A 22,397-nucleotide genomic window follows, 5' to 3' on the forward strand; every position below is an offset into this window, starting at 1 on the left:
GGAAACTACAGAGAAAAGAAAATAAACAAGATAAAGATAGGAGTATATGGTACCCAATAAGCTGCATGATAAAAGAATGAAAAGACAAATTAATCTTATACACCAGAATTTTAATTTGAACATATATGTACTTAATTGGTTAAAATTCTAAGTAATTAATCTGGTAATAGAAAAAAATGTAAATTGAAGAAAATGTCATTAAAAAAATTATTACATTACACACTTAGTTGAAAACACATAATTTAAAACTGGAACCAATTTAAAACTTAATCTGTACCCTATCCAAGGACACAAAATTTTGGTAAACCCATTCAAGCATTTCAACAAAATTATCTTTTTAAAGTTTCTCTCTCCAAAAATAACAACCTGACATGGCACCCTATAAAAACCATTATATTATCACCTGCATACGATAACATTTAATTGTGATTAAACATTTACCCTGTAGATATAGGATCCATTTGTATACTGATTTCCTTAAAATTACCATGAATTTCATCTCTATATATTTCAAATATATATGTAGATAATTTATGTGGTGTAACTATTCTACTCCGTCACTATCCCATACAATCATGATTCTTTGCTGATGATCTGATTTGTATCACAATCTTAACAAATAGGTCATGTTGTGTTATTTCTATTTAATTTCAACAAACTGTGGAAAGTAATGACACATTGTAACATTCTTAGGTAATAATTCACATTTATTCCTTACATCTTCAGCCAATCTGCTGTGTTTTCTCAAGATGAAACATTTCCTGATTGAAAAACAACATTTCTAGCTGTCATACCTCCTTTTTTGCTTATAGAGGAGTAAGAATAATTTATAACCTCATCATTTAAATCTACATAAGTTGATCAATTCCAGCAGCATTTCTGCATATAATTGTAGGAAGAAAGCAACCCCCAAGTCTCTAGCAACTAATTTCTAAAGTTTTGGAAAGATTATCCAATACAATTTTACTCGTCTTTGGCAAAGGGCTAGTGGCTAAATCTAAAGACAGCTAATCCTTTTTGCATTTAAATATAGAAATAAAAATGTATACATCTATCATGTAAAGTGCTTATTTAAAACAAACAAAATAATGTGAAAGGTTTCAATAATATATTAGTTCTGAGAAGATAAAAGATTGATCAAAATTGAAAAAAAATATATCATACAGGAAAAATAAAATGCATCACATGATCACAACAAAATCACATGACAACAATCATATAGCATGTGACCACACTTACTTCCATCTTCCTCATCAACTGATGAAAATACAGAACTTATGAATAAATACATTCCTAAGGACAATGAATTTGGAAACTTGGGAGGCTCAAAATTCTGGTAATTCAACATTTAAATTTCCCACTGTGGTATATTTCTACCAATTAAAAACAAATTTATGTCATAAATATGTTTTGCATAAAAAAAAGTACTACCTGTATTTTTTAATAATAAATAAGTAAGCAATAGTAACATTGGCCTATAATTCAACTAATATTTGTGTGAGAACACCATATAACCTTCTACAATGGAGGCCTTTTCTCCACATTCAATCTTACATTGTATTTACAATTCTCTTTATTTTCAAAACCATATAAACCTATACAGCTACTAGTAATTACCTTTTGTAGCAGCACCTATACTAGTAGACACAGTGTTATGAACTTGACCCAAAAATATATTCTGTATAAACTCAGTTACAAACAACTGCAAACTGGATTCACTGAAAAAAGAACCGATGTGTATTAATGTTCTTTGAAAGGTTTGAATTGTGGCATCATACCATATAAAGTTATAATCAAAGTTTCAGTAAATTACTGGTAATTGTACAGAAAAGATAAATTCCCAATTTTTTAATTGATCAGTTACATGTACCTTGCTGCACAAATTATTTTTTTCTCAATTAAACACAGCTGTATAATAAAGAAGATTTTAATGTCATTCACGTGCAGTAAAAGACATATCATGATCATACAAAATTCTAACAAAAAATAAAGAGCAAAAAAATTAACATGTACTGCTCATCGAAAGTTGGAACATAAAACATGTATATGCTTCTTCATGGAAACTTACCCATCAGGACAAGCTATTGCATCTTCTATCTCTTTGATAAAAGTTTCCAATGGTTTAAAAATAGCTGCAACAAACAATAACCTTTGATAAAAAAAATGCTAACCAAAGACAAATCTGATTTTAAAAACACATACATAACAAGAGGTTCCCAGGAGCCTGAATCGCTCACCCGCTTAAAGTTTGTCTTTCAGGGGCAATAAATTTAACAAGGAGTTGACCAACAATTCTGACTCAGAAGTCTTTGGTAGGACTATCATAAAGATCATTTCAGTGATTGAAAGTTTCTTTCTATCTATTATAGTTTTCAAGATATTGGCTGAAAACTGTAAAAAAAAAAACCCCAAAAACATCATTTTACATCTTTCAAGGGCAGTAACTCTTACAAGGAGTCACCTGACAAATTTGATCCCTAAGACTTTTGAAGGCCTTATAATAAGGGTCATTTCAGCGATTGAAATAATTTTGCTAAATCTAACATTTTTGGAGATATATGCGAAAAACTATCGTCTGATCCCTTTGTTATATTTTTAGTAATGACGGCCATGTTTATCAACTGATAAAAAATCCCCACATCAGTTCTATGCAGGATACCCCAAGTAACATTCATACCAATTTGGTTCCAACTGGTCAGGGTGCACTATACAGTTACATTAAGGTGCACTGTTTCGCACACCAAGTTACCCCAGTCAAATTTTGTAAAACTTAAAATTAAAAGTAGAATTTTGGTGGATACATTGTTTAAATGTAGTTAAGCATTTATATATAGACAGATGTAATATATGTAATGGTAAACAGGTGCAATTTAAAGGAAGAATGGTATCCGGAATGTTTCGGTCCTCAGCATCAGATGGCTGATTTTCAAAATACCTTATTTCGCATTAACTTTTGGAACTAAAATTGTGAATGAATCAAAATGGGTCTTATTATTTTTACCCCTTTTCCACCTACTCAATGCATGCTTTCATCCTGTGGTAGTGTCTAAGTGCCTGATATTTTATAAAACATAGTAATTGGTTGTTAGTTTTGGAAAGGCACCCCTGATTTGTACTAAAACTCAGTATTATTTTTTCAGTATGTTACCATGGCTACTCGATTTTATAACAACAATCACTAAATTACTTATAAATGAACCTCCACAAACCAAGGATTTAAAAAATATGCACTTTTTTATAACAAAACACTAGAAATTTCTGTGCTGACTGCCCCTAAACAGCTTTATTTCAACAAAATGAGACCAAATTTTCAGAAATGACCTAACTGTATTGTACTACCTTAAGTAGTGTTAGACGAGACAGTTCTGAAAAATTGTTAATGATTATGGTGGATGATGGACAACGACGACAATGACGGATGCAAGTAATGGCAATAGCTCACATGGCCTTGAGTCAGGTGAGCTAACAAGGGAGTGGAAAACTATGGTACAGAAAATAGCAATGCATTTATCATTTATTTTTCTAAGTCCCCTCCCAAAAATTGTGACATGCCTTGACTGATTTCTGTCCCAATCAATCCCATCAAAGCATTTATTATATAGTTTCTAATCACTGGCCAAAATTTGAGGAAAATCCATTAATTGAGGCAATATCTAGGCAACATAATGTTATAACAGTCACACAGACAGACTGACAGACAGATGGGTAAAAAAACAGTATACCCCCTAACATGTTGCATTAGGTATGATTAAGAGACAACAGCCACAACAATACAATCATTCAGTTTTACATGTATAATTTTCATACTAAGTAACTGCTTCTATAGAAACCAAAGATCTTCTTACAGTAACCTAAGTCAAAAAGGTTATATGAACGTAAACAATTCAATTCAATCAACATTGTGTCAAAACATTGTTTGGCTTCATAATCAATGACACCATGCCAAAGAATCAGAGACTCTTCAATCTCCCTTCTATACACATACACAAGGCATGAAGATCTTCCCTCTATACACACAAAGATCGTTATAAATCTATCTTGATAAAGATTTCAGTTGATAAAAGATTAATGATAATATTTAAAAGACATTTAAACATTCTTCCAATACGTGATTCTATGTCATTGGTTTAGACAATAGACATACACTGCAGAAACTTTAAATTCAGCAAATATTCAACACCTTTTGTAATAATGTGAGAAAAATCATCCACAATAATTATAATTAACAAAGGATAATAGCAACAGCTTATCAGAACATTTCATCAGAATGATCCTAGGAACAGTTTGACACTAATGTAGTACACAACCCAGACTACATAGCCGTGTTTAATAAGATATGTTGCTATTTTTAAATTGCTAAATGTGATAATGAGTTTTGAATTGGTAAAACACTATAAAACTTTTTTTCCTGGGATTTCTAAACTCATGATTGGACCAGATAACTCTTTCTGGATGTGTAACAATAAGAATAAACTTGTCATAAATTCCAGAGAGAAAAACAGGCAGCTTAAAGAACTTGCAGAATTTCATACATGGTTTATTGACACAGCAGTGACATCTACAGGAGACTTTTTGTTTTCTACTGAAGATCCATTCTTGAAAGTAATTCCTGTAAACTCAACAGCACCGAAACCAGCTCCTAACTTGGGAGTACAACAGGGGAAAATAATTAGCATTCACTTAAATGAGAGAAGAAAGAGAATCATACTAGGAGTTTACATGAAGGAATTTGATAGACCTAGTGAAGTAGTTATTTTGAATGATGAAGGTAGATATGAAAAATCTTATCGTTTCTTTGATAATCCTGCAAGTATAGCAACTCACCGTAACATCATAGCCGTAGTCAATCGAGTTGACATATATCATTCTGACAAAGATGGCAATGTCATAATTCTGGATGACAGACAAGAAAAAGTTATGAATATTTATAAAGGCCATGGGGAAATACAAAAATGTGGATTTCATCCTTTCAGACCACATGACATTATTTTATCCAAAAATAAGAATTTTTTAGTGTCAGATACTTGTGTTACCAATCCGATAGTTCATATATTATCAGAGTTTGGAGAATTTCTAACATACTGCCACTTGCGTGATGAACTAGGTATAAAATTACCACTATCCCTGGCTGTAGACAATGAAGGATTTCTCTACATAGGGACAGGAACATACAAAGGAGAAAGTGGTGCTAACTTGTATATGATTGACACAAAAACCTGTTGACTTTTCAATTCTAACTAATTCAGAAACTTTTTTAATTGCATGTAAGATTTCAACTCTTCTTTTCAACAATCAAGTGGATTTTGTTAACATTATACAATATGTATTAGTTTAACAAACTGAACCCCTCATTTGGTCTTATTTCCCCCCCCCCCCCATGCAGATTGGTCTAGTAACTGTTTACCCAAAAGAATGCTTGAAGCTCATATTGAATTTCTCAGTCTTGTGCTTTATCATTTTCTCTCCTTTGGTATTTGTGACAAAGAGTTCACAAATTGGAAACTTGCTGATTAGATCAAATAAAAACTAAAGGCCCTAGAGGGCATGGGCCCAGTTACATATAAAAATCTCAAATTGAGACTTTCCTCATATCCTTGAGTTTTCCTCATGTTTTAGATTTAGTTGAGGAAGGATTTGAGGAAAATCTCAAAATGAGATTTTTTATGAAACCAGCCCCAGAACTGTTCAACTGGAACTCATTTCTTCCTTTATAAGCATCTGATGTTAGGAATAGAAGAATATTCTAGTAATAAATAACTTTTCCTCATCTGTTTGTTTGTTTGTTTGTTTGTTGGGGTTTAACGTCCGAGCAGCAATATTTCAGCTATATTCAGATGATTTCCTCATCTGCTTAAGTTTAAAAAATATGAGCCAAACACTGCAAAAATCTATTTTTTATCATAGGCACTACCTTCTATTAGGAGTCTTTCCTAATCATAATCTAGTTACCAGGTAAATATTTTGTAGGGCTGATCAATCATCAATTGAAAGTATTTTATATCTACCTGTATTATGTTTTTTCCTAATTTTTTTTATAATACATGTATTGGCAAAAAACTTCCTATAGTATATGTATTTTTTTCTCCTTTGAAGGGCAATAAATTTAAGAGGTTGTCTAATGAAGCTTTTTGTAGGCTTTACCAAAAGAATCATTTCTTCAACTGAAAGTTTCCTTCTATCGATTGTGATTATCAAGTTATGCAATAAAAGTTACTTTCATAACTTAGTAAACAAACCCCAATAGACCAACCAGCAAACTTACATGTATTCACTTCTCAATGTTTTCTGTCACTGAACTTTCACCATATTAACAGAAAAATATGCAGTGTAGTTAGTTTGTTTGTTTGTTTGTTTGTTGGGGTTTAATGTCCGAGCAGCAATATTTCAGCTATATTCAGACGAGCAATGTAGTTAGTGACAAAAACAAGTTTTATACCTAGCAGTGCAACTATAAACACACAGAAAAAGAAATTCTGCCAAATATCCCTGAGAGAATACAAATTCTGCTCACCTTTGAAACCTTCTGTGGTTAGATAAAATCTCAAAACAAGTGACTGGGAACAAAAAAAAAACACAAAAAAAAAAAAACTAATCCTATTATCAAAATACAGATCACCACATCTATAAAAGATAAATTGATCAACAAAATACACAAGTCAGCAAAGTGCAGAATTACTTACCAGTTATATTATTTACACAGGGTTTACACACCATCTGATGTTTTCCTAAACCAACCTCTGACAACAAGTTTACATGGAATAAGTTTCCCTGAAATTGTCAAAATACAAATATCAGCTAAAAATACTGAAGTGTCAACAATGGCACAATTCAAATAATGCAAAAATCAAAATACATAATCAGAACATTAAAAAACAATGAACAAAAGATGATCAACATGCACAATGTAGTGAATTGAATAGAATAGATTACATATGAAATCTGAAAATATGGAAAACAAGAGTTAACACCAAAAAAATTAAAGCACTAGCAATGAGTACTAAGTTATAAATTGCAGCGTTTATGTCCTTTTAAAAGGAAGGCTATTGAGATATTAATACATTTGTACCTATTAGTTGAAATACTAGATGACCATATCTATATCATGGTGTTGCTTTTAAAACATAAAATTAGTACAAAGAATCAAACAATCTCCACATTGACTTACCGTATCAAAGGACATATTATCATCAACATAACTATTGGTACTCATAGCATGGATAGAGGCATCAAAACGGAACAAAGACAGCTAGAAATAAAAAATTAATTGGAATTCAAATTGCAATCTAATGATCAAGTATTTTTTTTTTTTGTAAGTTTCTGGAGTATTTTTTCTTACCCATTGAAAATCTTTTTTTTCCCATTTTAATCATTTTTTCAGTTGGTATGTAATATATGTTGGTTTTCTTTTTTTTCCTTTCCTTTAAATTGACCTTAGAGCTTTGATATCACACTTCCATGTAATTTAAAAATAAGTATGCATTTATTGAGATTTTTGTCATTATGGACAAACGTGGAATACCATTTTTTCCAAATTATGCATAAAAAGAGATACATATACTTAAGAGTGAAATAAGCATGATATGTAGCCGTCAGTATAATGAAGGTAACTAATTAACTAAGGGGTGATATATTTTGGTTGGTTAACTTAATAGCCAATATAAATATGTCAAGTTCCAAAACTTTAAAACTACTAGAGGTGGCTTTTTATCTGCTTCATACACTGAATGGTACAAGCAATGCATTGCAATCAATTATCATATACATTTTTCAAAATGAAGCAAGCATTTGCTATAATTGATGCAGTCACGAGAGGCTCCATTTAAGATTCAACATTTATGAGAAACTTATGCACTATAAATGCACTGTCAAACTCTGTACATGTATCAACATAATCTAGAAAACATATTTTGATCATTTATTCATATATCAAAGCATTTGTTTCATATAACATATATTGATGATAAATTGTGTCATTGCTGATGCAACATGGTCAATTATCTAATATGTCATAAACCAAACATAAAAACATAGTATTAGAAACAAGAGCTCTAGAAAAGACTAAAAAAAATGTTAAGTGTACAAATTCATACACCTGAGAAAACGTCTTCATAATATTTTTAACATTTTTTTACAATAATTTTTTCTAGAACTCTTATAGGACAAAGGTGTATCAAACCTTTCCTTTCCCCTGTAAAATATATAACTGTTTTAACATGAAAAAACTCCTTGTTGTTATGAATCTGATTTTGTTTAAAACATTTTTTACATTGTACATGTCCTGTTTTAAAACCACAAAACCCTGGCCCCATTGCATACACAAATCACACATTCCAGTGATAAAAATCCAAAGATTTTGACTGAAGTATGGTGGAACATGGAGTTATGTCCAAGTTATTAGCACCAAAACAGAATACTTGTAGTAATGTAGTGTATAAAAAAATACTACATTATTAACCTATTTACTAAATTTAAGGAGGTAGACCTAGGGTAAGGAACAGAACCCTTGAAATCAGAGATATGTTTGCATCATATTCAATTTCACCAAAACCTATCAAGCTTTCATTTGAAACAGAATAAAATCAGTCCAAGTTACTTTGATGCTTACATGAGATTGATGTAAATTGCCAAATACAAATTTTGAATGATTTGTAAGAGTTGTGTCCCCTTCCCTAGGTCTACCTTCTTAAACAAACACAAATAACATACATTCTGCGGTTATCACCAATCACATGTAAAAATACCTTCTTTGATTTGGTTGATTTTTTCTTACTAAAGTAAGAGTTGATATCAGTACTTGGTTCATCAAAACTTGAAGGTGCCCTCTGTCTGGATGATGTCTGTACATCAAGATATTCCCTTAGGACTAATTCAAGCTGTAAATCACAAAATGATGTACTAATAATCAATGCTGTTCTCTCCTTCTACTGCCAAAACAAATCTTTGAAACAGATAAGTAACAAATTTCTCAGGTTTAAGTTTGAAAGGGACTGATCTTGTACCATAAAATCAAATTAAATTATTTAATACATTCTAACAATGAAGATTTATTTTCCAAAATCAAATTTTATTAGACACTTATTTTATGATTAAAACAACAAACCAAAATAAAAATAAATTGCTCACAAAATATTGTAAGCAATTTCACAAAAACAACACTAATTCTTCACTTGAACTTAAAGGAGACGTGACACAAAAATATAATTTAAAAAAAATTTTAGTCAATTTAATTTATTACACTTATATAATCAAAACACCCCTTGTAGTCAATTACATTGTTTAATTGAAGATTAATTTATTCAAAAATCGAAAATGACCAAAGCCATACAAATTTTAGCCATGTGGTCATGTGACCGTGTTACATCATGGGTCCTCAACTCATAGATCAAGTGGTTACAATGCCTGGGGCTTCTGCATTTGTTGCATGATTTCTACAACTGAGGATGAATATATTGAAAGTTAAGGTTTGCCAGCGAATACATGCTTACAGTTGTGTCAATTAAGACCACATTGAAAAGAAATGACTAACAAAGTCAGAAAAATAAAACTTTTACATGTATGAAGGCTAGACTATCCATAGTGAAACAACACCACTTCTGTTGGAAGATTACATTGAAATATTTCATTATGTTCTGTCATATAAGTTTGAACTTTTCACATCAAGTAAATCAAATTCATATTCATGAGATTTAAACTGTTCTGATCTCAATTTTCAATGAAATATTGATTTCACCACTTTTTTATGGAACATTACTCCTGACAAGTGTACAAGTATCAGGGAATGTAAAATAAAGTCCATGCTAGTACTGAGGATAATACAAACATGTTTATTTTTTTATTGGTTTTTGATAATTCTATTTGATAACCAATAAGGGTTTCGTGCTGAAGCTTCCTCATGTCCTAAATCTTTTTTGTAAAATTTAACTGACCTATAAAAAAATTGTCCGTACCAGAAAAGCTCCCTTAATCTCACATAGGGTCACCTATTATATACTGTGTATTGTGCCAAATTCTCTGTGTAAATTGCTTTATTTCAAAATCCATAAGACAAAAGAAATTCAATTGTATTTCAATTATTATTAAACTCATACATATGCATGTCAATCGCAAGTCAACACCTGTGTCACGGGTCACCAAAACATGTAAAGATAAAAGAAGCTGTCCATGTTAATTAAGTCTATCTGGTTTGTTTATTAATATAACCCAGCGGCAAAGAAAGAACAATACACAGAGTGTCACTATTTTAGTTGTACCCTCCTGTTCAAGTCCTAAAAATAGTATGCAAAGTAGTTGTGTATTCACCATGCAAGGATGTATGCCTAATGAAAATTAAAAGCTGATAGAAAACGAGAAGAACTATGGTCTTTTTACTTGCTATACACGATTATTGCACCCATACACAGATCAATGGACCATTCTGCATCATATATACTAGTTATTTCCAAAGATGTATTAATATTTTCAGGCACATGTATACATTTTCAATGTACCCAAATAGAGATTGAGAACCAACGATGTAGCATTTCCTTATATGGTAATTGAGCATTACTTCCGGTTTTCACTTATGAATATTAATAAGGTTGTCTTGAAAACATTCTAACTTTATTTAGCACTAACCTAATTAGAAAAAGTTTGTTACACTTGTATCTAAACATACTACAGTTTTATAAATATATACATTATGAATATAAATGTTTATAAAATGACATTTTTTGTCACATCTTTCAAACTGGTAAAACCTTTATGCTGGATTATCTACTACCCTTGTAGATATCAAAAAATAATAATCTACTTTCTTAAGCATAAATCTGTATATGAACCATATCCTTCCTGTAAAATTTTATGTTCAGCTCATAAGAAATGTGTGAAGAGCTATTGAATGGACTTTCATTTGCATAAATAGCTTTGCTGAGTGAAGCATGATATGACTGCAGTCAGATATTAGTTTTTGACACACTTAAACATAGGGACTTAAGTTTATTATGGACACAATGAATGGTTTGGATACAATGTAATTGCACAATATACAAGGAAAAAGTTCTGCTTTCAGGGTGCCTTCATGGAACACTTTGGGCCCCATTTGTCAAAACAGTTTTTGAAGGAGTAAATTTCTTAACAGATCTTGAAATACAACAATTTGAAAAATTAAATCATTAAAAGTGGATGTAACATTAAAAAAAAACAAAAAACTGTCTTTCAAAAAATGGTGTTTTTGGTCCCCAGTAAACTCAAAAACAGAGATTTTTCAAAACTAATTGAAAAGGGCAGCAATTTTATAAGAGACACATAAAAAATCAGCATTGAATGAAAATAAACCTTCTACATCAATATAAAAAAATACATATTTTCCCCTTTTGGCCCCGATTAAAATAATTATACCATAATAGGATGGACAAATTGATGAAACATTTAATGCATAGAATATTGATGAATAGATTATGATAAAACTTACAACTGCCTGAATCTTTGACCAGACATCATTCATATCATACATTAACTCATTACGAACAGGTACACCTGATACCTGAAAAAGAAAAAAACAATATAAAATATATTTTTTTTACATTAGATTTCTACAAATAAAACTAAAAACCCTTTTTTCTAATTATTTCAAATTATTGTAAACCTAAATTAATTGCAAATAATAATGAACGATGAGAAGGGATTACCAATGAAAAAATGGCATGATAGAGCTGCTTTTTTGACACATAGATTATACAATAAAAACTGGATTAGATGAACTTTGACATTAACATAGTACCCTTCTTAAAGGATTCTGCTAAATGAAAATAGAATGAAAAAAAATCAAAGACAAAGATGTGTGTTTACTCATACATGTAAATCAATTCAACAAGTACAAATCTCAATAGTAAAACAGAAAAGATTAATACTTAAATGTACAATGTACATAACAATTCATAAACAGGAAAGAGACAACATACCAAAATAAACTGCAAAGTGAAAGGTGAAAGCATTTGCAAAGCAATCAACAAACACTTGTAACCAAAATGAAATCAAGTTAAATACTGTAAAAGTACTTTAATTTGTGTATACCAATTTTTTTGTGGATTTGGAAAGAAACACAAATTGGGTTCTAGAATTCCTAGTTTTGAGGTTTTCAGTATAAACATAAATGGGATTCTCTTTTTTGTTGGGAACCAAATTATGTGGTTTGGCATACCCATGAAAATTGGTATCCCATGAACAACAGTACTTTCACAGAAATCTTATTAGTATCTGTAATTTGTTTAATAATTGTTCCATTTCTAAACTAAAACATTTTTGAAAATTTAAAAATAAAAACATTCAAGTCAATATAAGAGACAAAAAAAGAGAACACAAGTCTACAGAGGAGTGTGTCTTCAACCTAAGACGATATTGGTTATCTGACATGCAAGTGAAATACTGATTTGAACATGCGTTATCAATACATGTATCAAATAAGATATATACAACAAATAGAATGCAAAATAAATCAACAAAATATTACCAGACATCTTTACACAAAGTTTGAGATCATGCAAGTACTTTAATACAGGCAATATCTATTCCATTCAAAGATATGGTTATTGAGATTTTTTGTTTATTTTGTAAAGATTTTCCAACATATTGAACAAAACAGACCATCAACACTGAAATTTGTTTATCATTAAGCCTATATAACATTAAAATTAATATTGCTGATGAAATACTAATTTATCAAATCCTATAGGACATAAATATTGATGTTCAGAATCATGGAAATGCTAGTCAGTGCTACTTAACAAAACAAATGTAATAACTTAAATGAGAAAATAAGTAGATTATGAGAGCAAAAAACTAACATACAACTGAGTAATAAAATAATACAAAAGACAACAAAAAACTTGCAGGTCATGAGTAGATCATTGTAAGTTTTTATCCATTGTAGGAACTTATAAATGACATATGCATGAACAATGAAACAAAGATAACATTCCCAACATAAAATAAAAGGACATGAACCCTATACAAACCTCATCAACAGTTTCTTCTGGAGTTGGCTAAAGGTCAACAGGGGGAAATATGTACTTAAGTATGAGATGAAAAACTAAAGTTGTAAATGATTTGCTCTCAGTGTAAATATTAGCCAGTATTTTTACATATATAGTCACAGTAAATAACTTTTTAATGATGAAATCATTCATTATGAGATGTCATAAAAAAAATTTACAGGTCAAAAAGTCTGTAGATTGTTAACTCCAGTGATTATTTTTTATCTTCTCCCGACTTGGTTCAGAAATTATTGTCTCCATAGAGCATGCCAAAAAAATGATTTGTGCTTGATGTCAGATGAATGTGTTTTCATCAAGAAATAACCACTTAATCAGACCAAAAGTTATGCAGATGCTTTTTTGTACTTCATTAGAACTTTGTGTTTAGATAGAAACTGTCTGTCTGTGATCAAAACTCTGACTGTACTTTAGAAAATTACTTGGGCTTCTCTTATTTCCAGTACCAATGAAACACAATGATTTCCAAAAAAAAAAAGAGCAATGTGGATTTCTTGTAACTTGACTAAATTGTTTTCTAAATGTTTTGTAAATCGACAAAAAGCCAGTTAGGTGCTGTTAAAACAATTGTAAAGCTTTACAGTTTTCTTTACATACAATTATTCTCTGCAAATTCCTTAGAACCACTTTATGCATTTTTGCCACACTTCTGAACTGGTGGAAAACACTTTCCAGTAGCTCCATCAAAAATCTTGGTTGGTTCTGGTTGGAAAGAGATTCCCCAGGCTGACCATAACTGTAACAAAAGAAACATGTTCCTGAAGTCAATCATCTCATTCAAATAGTGTTGAAATATAAAATAGTCATGCTACCAATTTTGTGCCTGTAGTTTCCCTAAGAGATTCATTACGGATTATTTTTTTATGCTGCGGTGTGGTATCTAAACAATCAAGGATGCTAAACAAAGGGTAAAGTTTATTAATACAGTTATTAAGTTTAACTGCTGAACAGGTTTCTATAGTAACTGTATCAATTTAATCAATTACTTTCAGAAATACTGTAATCATTAATTTCATTTAATCATACATTTGACAAATTAATTGTAATATAATCAATAACATTGTAAGTATTCGGACCCATCTCTGCTAGCAAATTATGGTCTCAAGACAGGTGCTCTTTATAAACAGGTTAATTATACACAGAATGAATTACATAAAGATATTTTAATCATTTGTCTTTTAAGATAGGTTATGCTGAATACAGGTGGTTGCTAAGACAGGTGACTGTATATGGTAAGGCTTAAGAAGTTTTAACATAGAAAAAAATTCATTTTTTAATACTGCTTGCTTATTGAGTAAGTAATTACAATGAGCAATGTCTAGTGTGAGTTTGATGTTGACACAGACCTGTCTACAATCTGCTGAGAGGTTCTGGCTACAATGGCAGATAACTCTGGTTCTATTTTTGATTTTATTCCCTGAAAATGCAATTATAAATATTAATGTAAAATGTCTGTAAAAATTCCTAGCCTTAAGATACAATTCTAAGACTTACAAAAATGTCTTCCTTTTTTCTCACATTTTTTTTTGTCTTGTTCATCATTATATAATATTTTCTACGGAAAATGTTTCTATGATGGTTAATATATGTATTTTAGAAGTATACAATGGTAATTTCAAATCAACAATAAAAATTATGATCAAACGAAAATATATGCTACCTATAAAATCACATTGTGCTCAATTCACTAGCCCTCTCTCTATAGTTTAACACTACATTTTTCCAACTAGTTGTGGAAGCACAAAATCCCTCCCATCACAAAATTTGTGTTATTATGAAACACTGCACTCAAATTGTTTAACTAATTTTTTTTAAGGTAATACTTTAAAAGAACAACAGATTACTCAGGAACCATTCATAAAACATCAAACAACAAATGAAATATAATAAGATTTAAATGATATCTTTAATCATCTACAGACACTTAAATAGACACCTAAGTGAATCCAATATTGAATAATTTGAAGGTATCAACAATCCTTTTATCAACTTTTTCAAAAATTAGCCAAAAAAAATAATAATGGCCTCTGGCAGTTATAATGTTCAATCATTTGAAACAAAAAGTTGACTATTAGTAGGTTCATTCATATGCCACTCTAGCCAAGTTTAGTTATTATTACCTATTCAAGATTCATTCCTACGCCACTATAGCCAAGTTTAGTTATCATTACCTATTCAAGATTCATTCCTATGCCACTCTGGCCAAGTTTAGTTATCATTACCTATTCAAGATTCATTCCTATGCCACCCTGGCCAAGTTTAGTTATCATTACCTATTCAAAATTCATTCCTATGCCACTCTGGCCAAGTTTAGTTATCATTACCTATTCAAGATTCATTCCTATGCCACTCTGGCCAAGTTTAGTTATCATTACCTATTCAAGATTCATTCCTATGCCACTCTGGCCAAGTTTAGTTATATTTACTTAAATGATTCAAGGTTCATTCATGCACTACTCTAGCCAAATTAAGTTATCATCTTTTCAGATTTTGCAAACAAAGAAAGTCCAGGTAATATCTTAGCTGCTTTTAGCTTTTTAGCTGCTTTTTAGTTTTTGACTGTTAGCCTTTTGGAATTATCCCATAACTCAGATGCATACTCTAGTATAGTTCTTATGTAGACTAGGTACATTTTTTCTAAATTTTTATTATTTAGTGAATATCTTAGTTTTCTCAAGAAATCAATGTGTATGGATGCACTGGAAATTATATTTTGAATGTGATAATTCCATTTAGCATCACTTGAGAAAGTTATTCCTAAGCGTTTGTGAGAATCACTAACAGAGAGTTGTTCCAGTCAAATTCAAAATGCATCTCTGGAAGATTCAAAGTTTCATAGGAGTCAACCTTAGGAAATTGACAAATCAGTTTCTAAGATGACCTCTGAGGCAATCTTATTTAACCTTGCTAAACCCATGCTAGATTGTTAATAAAAAGCCTTTCCATACATTATTCCTATCAATAGACAGATTCATACATGTTATTTTGCTCCGTATGACCCCAGATACCTTTATCAATGTAATTTTTCTTTGAGATGTCAGTGATCTTTCAGTTGGAGGAGAACTTAGTATCAAAACAAGGGAAAATATATGATTTTCATCAACGGCATCCACAAGTGTGAACACATCTTTTGTACTTTTGGATAAAACTATCAAAGAACTTCTGAAATGTTGATCAATAGAGAAATTGTTAAGCAGAGACAATGGAAAAATTAAAAGATAACATAAGTTCTAATGGACCTTTTTGGTCCAATTGATCTGATAAACTGTCATTCACAAAATGCAAAATATTCAATCCATGTTATTACAACAAATTTTGACAGATTTATAAAACTGCAATCAACTGTAGAAGTACCCTTTTATATTATGTTCTCTGTTTATGAATCAATCATTTCATATTTATAAAGAGTCAACATACCTTACAAACTGATTAATCAGATTGTCTTTGACCAATTGAAAGAAGAGTAATTTTCTCTGGCAGAGGTTCAAAAGAATCAAATACTTATATTCACATTTACTACTTATGAAGTCTTAAGTTAGAAGCTGGTAGATCTTAAATAAGAGGAGAGATTCAAAGAGGGTGCTGCATCAAATTAGATGTTTTAATTAGATAAATTGTCACAAAGATGTGCATTAATGTGTAGACTGTGTTCGTATCCACACTACATTATACAGTACAGGAAGAGACATACTGTGACTGGTCACTGACATGGTGGTGTACCACTTTTAGAGTGGCAATAAATATATTTTAGTCTTTGAAGATATTTTTATTTTTTCTGCATTTCAAGTGGTAGAGCTTACCACTCACAATATAAAAGAAAGTAACAAAAATTATTTTAAAGGAAAAAATTATTGAGAACCACTGTAAAAGTGGTATACCACTATGTTGGTGTTTAGTCATGCTAGGTCTCTTTCTGTACTGCATCTTTGCTAGTGCATGAAGTTAAATGCAAGAAAAGCCATCTACTTTATATAAATAAAAGACAGAAGTTTATTTGATTAAAATGTGAAATTATCTCTACTAAAGACTAACATATGACTCTAAAACTCTGTATATTGTATATTCAAATATTCTACAGTAAGTGAAATAAAATATTCAGTGATATTTACGACCAACAATGAATAAAGGTTCTGCTTTAACGGTATCATTGATATATACAGTTTTGTGTATAATATAAAATATAAATAATTTAAATATCTGTTTCTACTACTCAGATACTACAAAACTTATAAATTAATATCCAATTACTAGATATTAATTTATTTCAAACTGATGAAAGATAAAATCATTTCAAGGAATTTTTCACCATCAATTGTATAACAGTGAAAAGTTAGGCATTGAAAAAATATGAAACAGCAACTCTCATAAACCAAAACGTATCTTACCAAAGCATCTCTTTTTCTCCTTATCTAAAGTTTTATCACATACAAATAATGGAATAATTCAATGGTATACAATCAAATACTGTGAACGTATTCATTTTCACGGTGTACATATTTTTGCTATTTTCACAATGAACAGAAAACTGCAAAAAATAGTAACCACAAAATTGTATTTTAACACTATATCATGCTCATCATTTTTTCAACTGCGAAAAATTGATACCCATGAATATGTTCAGTTGACAGACTCCTCAAAATTACCAACCACGAAACTTAATACCATTACAACATTCAATTTATTAAAAGTCAAAATTTTGCTATTTTAAATATTAAAACATAACAAGAAATTTGATAAGATGAAGCTCAATAAATAATAAAACTGAATATAGCAGGTGTGTAGCAAATGAAAAAGGCTAATAGACACATTTAAAAATTAAAACTTATTTGCAGTAAAATATTGTTAAAAAAGTTAATGACTTATGCATTTCTCATTCGTGCAAGGAGTAAATATAGTTTACAAAATAATTCAAATTTTAAACTGTCAACAAAATAATGAAAGGTTTAATCTAAAACTACCTCAGCAGATTCTGGTATCTTTCTTAGAACAAATAAGGCTTCCACTAACACAGCTATAAAATGCTGAGAATTTTCTTCAGGATTTGCATTCAAGTCCTCTTTTATTTCTGCATCAAAATCCATCATTTCTGGGGGTTTCAGCATATCAGCGCTTGGTTCTACAAAACATTTGTTTAATTCAGATGTACAATTACAGTACTCTAACAAATATTTCTAATTCTATCTGGGGCTTAAATGTACCCAATTTTTCTAAAACTTCCTTACTAGTATTAAAAAGCCTCTACTTACAGACTAACAAGGAATTAGGGACAGTAGAAGTATTCTGACATCAAAATAATATATACTTAATAAAAAATAGTTACTAGTTTAAAGACAGCAAGAGGCTCCCAGGAGCGTGAATCACTCACCTGGTTAAATTTTTGCCTTTCAACGGCAATAACCCCAACAAGGAGTTGGCCAACAATTCTGACTCAAAGAAGACTTTGGTAGGCCTCATCATAAGGATTATTTCAGCAATTAAAAGATTCTTTCTATCTATCATAGCAGGTTTTTTCCCAGGATTTTGAAAGTTTTAGTCACTTTCACGTGCCAAAATAAGGACCATTTTAATGGCACATTACAAAGTAGTATTTGCATCTGACATAAATAAGATATTTCAGTATTGTCTGTTACTTACAGCATTGTGAAAAAAAAATTAAATAAAACTTAAATGTACTTTCCATATGCATAAAGCACATTATTTTTTTCCACTATCCACTATCCAAATATCCAAATAGCATACCTGAGACTTGATTAAAAGAGAAACTCCCCAGCCTATAAGAATAATCAAAAATAGAAATCCTTTTACAATAGCCCTTATATTTAATCAGTGACCATGTACATGTGTTCTATACATCCCTGAAATAATTTTGAATGTCTTTAATATTGAAAAAAAAACTGTTTTCTGCATGGCCACCCTTTGAAAATACACAAAATTACATCTAGCACAGTGTAGATATAAATATTTTCAAATAAGTATTTTACGCTGTGTTACATCATGAGATTCTATTTTAAGCACAATTTTCAACTTCAGACACAGTTAATAACAGTTTTATGTAATTATTTCAGTTATATTCAGTATTGGTCTCTGAGAAGTTCATTGATAGCAAAAATGATATTTCAAGACTGTTAATATTGCTGAGATGCAACTACATAATGTAGTGACACCGGGGTAGTAATCAAGATTATATACAAGATTGATTTACAAAAATAAATGATACCTGTAAATAACTTTTGATGTCATTTTGATACAAATTTGAAGAGAAGTAAAGGAATTTTCCCAGCAGAAATTTTAACCAGAATTTGAACTTTATAGACCTTTAACCAACTGTGTGCATTAAAGTCATGCTTGAGTGATTAGGAGATCGACATTTACTCCATGTAATTGGCAAATTAGGTGATTGTTTACACAAAATTTTGACACCTGTTGAGAGTTGTAATTAGCTTGGGGTAATAAAATTGTCATTTGCACAACTTGAACCAATGTTGGTCTTACAGCTCTTAATGTTTTTGTACTTTCAAAGATTTCAGATTATTTTCGTCATGCTGAAAAGTCTTATGCCTATGACAAAAATGATGAGCACTAAGAAAATCACTGCTATCATAGTTTTCAAAAACGGTTTTGGAGATATATGAGAAAAACTTCAGTCAGACCCCTATGTTCAATTTATAGTAATGGAGGCCATGTTTTTCAAAGGATCAAAAATCCCAATATCAGTTCCATGAAGAATACCCTAAGAAATATTCCTATCAAATTTGGTAAAAATTGGTCAAGTAGTTTCAGAGGAGAAGATTTTTTCAAGTAATAACTTTAAAATAGCAAAAAAACATGGAAAAAGGGCAATAACTCCAACATGGCTTAACAAATTTACACGAATATTAGATAAGAGATAGATCTAATCATGCTGAAAGGCAGCTGAACACTTACTGCTGTCAGAATTTGGCTAAACTTAATGGTTTTGGCAATATATGTGAAAAACCTCTGTCTGACCCCGATGTTCCATTTTTAATAACGGCTGCCATGTTTTTAGACAGATAAAAAATGGCCATACCAGTTCTATGCTAAATAACCTTAAGAACATTCATACCAAGTTTGGTTCTAATTGATCAAGCAGTTTCAGAGAAGAAGAGTTTTGAAAAATTGTTAATGATAATGGACGACGATGACAGACGCCAAGCCAGGTGAGCTAACAACACAATCTATTTACTTGCTAGTCTGGTGTCTGGGTCAGAAAGCTGTTTGGTCAGATTACTGCCCCTTCTGTATGATGAAGAACGTTTAAGTGATGAAGATTGGTCTGGTATTGCAGCATATATCTGTTTGTTCAATTCCTCTATAAGTGTCTCATGAAGTTGCTGGAAAATTTGATTTCAGTAACTGTTTTATTGAATACCGGTACTTCACAAATCTCCGAATAAAGATGTACAATTATATTATTTAGAGCATAGGTATAAAAATCCAAAAACATTTGGACATTTTATTTCTTTACATCAAATATATAAATTTATAGAAATATTTTTTTTGCAAATCATTGTCCAACTGATCTTGTATGAACAGTTAGAAAATGTTTGTACAGCTATTACCAGGTGCTGAGTAGCTGGTACCATACAATGTTAAATAAGTAAAATAGGATCAACACTTAACATATCCATGAGGCACTAAACACTCTTTCACTTACTTAACAGTGCTAACATGGTCAATAAAATGTCTAATACCTGTAACCTACAGAAAAAACTAAGATTCAAAATATTACAACTTCCGAAAAAAAGTTTCTAACTTCAGAGGGATTAAAAAATGTACAGGGTTACACAATTATTTATTTTTAAAAAATCCAAGCAAGATTAAATTTATACGGAAAAAAATGTACAGGGTAGTTCCTGCAGATTTTTTAAGACTTACAACAAAATTTCACCAATGTCTTTTAAAACATAAAAGTCTTGTGTTCTAATTAAATCAGCTAGTATAGGGGTAAATTGGCTTTCTACAAAAGGTGGAAAAAATATGCATGTCCCAACTGTATGCTACTAACCTCATTACGAGAGATAAGTTCAGCCTTTAAATCTCGAAGAGCATCTATTCCTGCCAATGGCTTTTCTAGCCTTCGAACTGTAAAAGAAAATTCTCATTCATTGTAGAAATTACACATGTAAATATTAGAAGATAAGCATAATTTATGACTAAAAGGTGAAACTATTATTCCCCTAAATTGCTTCACATCCTTAATTGCCAAGTCAGGACAAAATGAAAGACCAAGACTTCAATACATGTAAACTCTATGGTAATGTGTAAAATCCATCTTGAAAATTACCAAATATTTTATATAGCTAATACTGACCTGCATTCACAAGCAAATCTGTCGCATGTAAGTAATGCTTGCTTGCCAAATAATTATCAAGCTTAATGGGGACTTCTTTAATCTGTTCACTGAAATAGACAATCTCAACAGTTTTACAGGAATTTTATAACTTATATGATATTCCTTATCTACACAGGGATATGAGATCATATCCTCTTTGAATATCCAAAATTTCAATCATATTTTACTGGAGTGTCTTCAATTAAGTTTTTTTATCTGTTTTTATAGTTATATTCCTGTATTTGTGTTACAAATCAATTTACATTGTAATGTTATATTTTTAGAATTTTACATTTTTTTTCGAAAAGGTGCTGATCTGACATTAGTTATGTTTCTAATTCTACTTTCATAAAAGCAATAAAATTTCTGAACACTTCCATATCCCAGGGTCCACCACTGGGATACGATCACATTTAAGTTCCTAATATGATATTTTAGTACATTTTTTTAAGACTTTAAAGAAAAGACTTACAGTTTACAGGCATCAGCATGGAAAAGAATTATATTTCTGTTCGTGTATGTCTGTATGTGTTAAAAGTGTTGTTTCATCAAATTTCATTGAATAGTTTATTAAGAACTGCACTTGCAAGATAAGTAAATGATCTACAGATAGATACAGTCATTCCTATATGCAACTTAACTTTGTTTGTGAGGTCTATAAAAATAAGGTTCAAATAAGCTCTGCTTCATTGTGAAAGTTTTGCAGCCAACAGATAAGATGTACACTCATAAAGGATACATTGTAAAGGTATATGGAGATATTGTGGATATTTTTACACTTACACCTGGTCCAACAAAGCTACCATGGCTTTATGTTCTACTCCTTCAATCCAAAGTCTTCTCAGTTCATCCCTCTTACAGTGTAATAGTGTCTTACAGCTACTTAAATCATCCTTGATTTTCTTTATCCTCTCCCTGGAGTCTGAAGAAAAAAAAAATGAACTTTAAATGATCTGTAGGTCTACAAAAATACATGTATGACATTCAATGTTTGTGAAACACATTGAACCTTTCTC

General features: G+C 30.6%; 1 protein-coding gene across 6 annotated transcripts in view; it reads right to left on the reverse strand.

The window, feature by feature from the left end:
• LOC148622087 (exocyst complex component 4-like) overlaps positions 1 to 22,397 on the reverse strand; it is a 38,373-nt gene that overhangs the window by 11,370 nt on the left and 4,606 nt on the right. The window contains exons 5-20 of one of the 6 annotated variants that reach the window (XM_088571621.1): positions 22,165 to 22,303; positions 21,361 to 21,449; positions 21,055 to 21,131; positions 20,233 to 20,380; positions 17,987 to 18,144; positions 17,414 to 17,437; positions 14,375 to 14,445; positions 13,626 to 13,764; positions 12,993 to 13,019; positions 11,450 to 11,521; positions 8,742 to 8,873; positions 7,166 to 7,246; positions 6,681 to 6,768; positions 2,069 to 2,132; positions 1,618 to 1,718; positions 1,240 to 1,257 (exon numbers count right to left, since the gene is read on the reverse strand). In XM_088571621.1, coding sequence (XP_088427747.1) covers positions 1,240 to 1,257; positions 1,618 to 1,718; positions 2,069 to 2,132; positions 6,681 to 6,768; positions 7,166 to 7,246; positions 8,742 to 8,873; positions 11,450 to 11,521; positions 12,993 to 13,019; positions 13,626 to 13,764; positions 14,375 to 14,445; positions 17,414 to 17,437; positions 17,987 to 18,144; positions 20,233 to 20,380; positions 21,055 to 21,131; positions 21,361 to 21,449; positions 22,165 to 22,303 — 1,428 coding nt within the window. The remainder of the gene's footprint in view (positions 1 to 1,239; positions 1,258 to 1,617; positions 1,719 to 2,068; positions 2,133 to 6,680; positions 6,769 to 7,165; positions 7,247 to 8,741; positions 8,874 to 11,449; positions 11,522 to 12,992; positions 13,020 to 13,625; positions 13,765 to 14,374; positions 14,446 to 17,413; positions 17,438 to 17,986; positions 18,145 to 20,232; positions 20,381 to 21,054; positions 21,132 to 21,360; positions 21,450 to 22,164; positions 22,304 to 22,397) is intronic. The other 5 variants (XM_088571624.1, XM_088571625.1, XM_088571623.1 and 2 more) reach the window with 5 other exon arrangements.

The sequence above is a fragment of the Perna viridis genome, chromosome 3 (assembly GCF_037379345.1).
Source record: "Perna viridis isolate PV_CMFRI_1.1 ecotype Kerala chromosome 3, ASM3737934v1, whole genome shotgun sequence".
In the NCBI taxonomy this organism is placed as follows: Eukaryota; Metazoa; Mollusca; class Bivalvia; order Mytilida; family Mytilidae; genus Perna; species Perna viridis.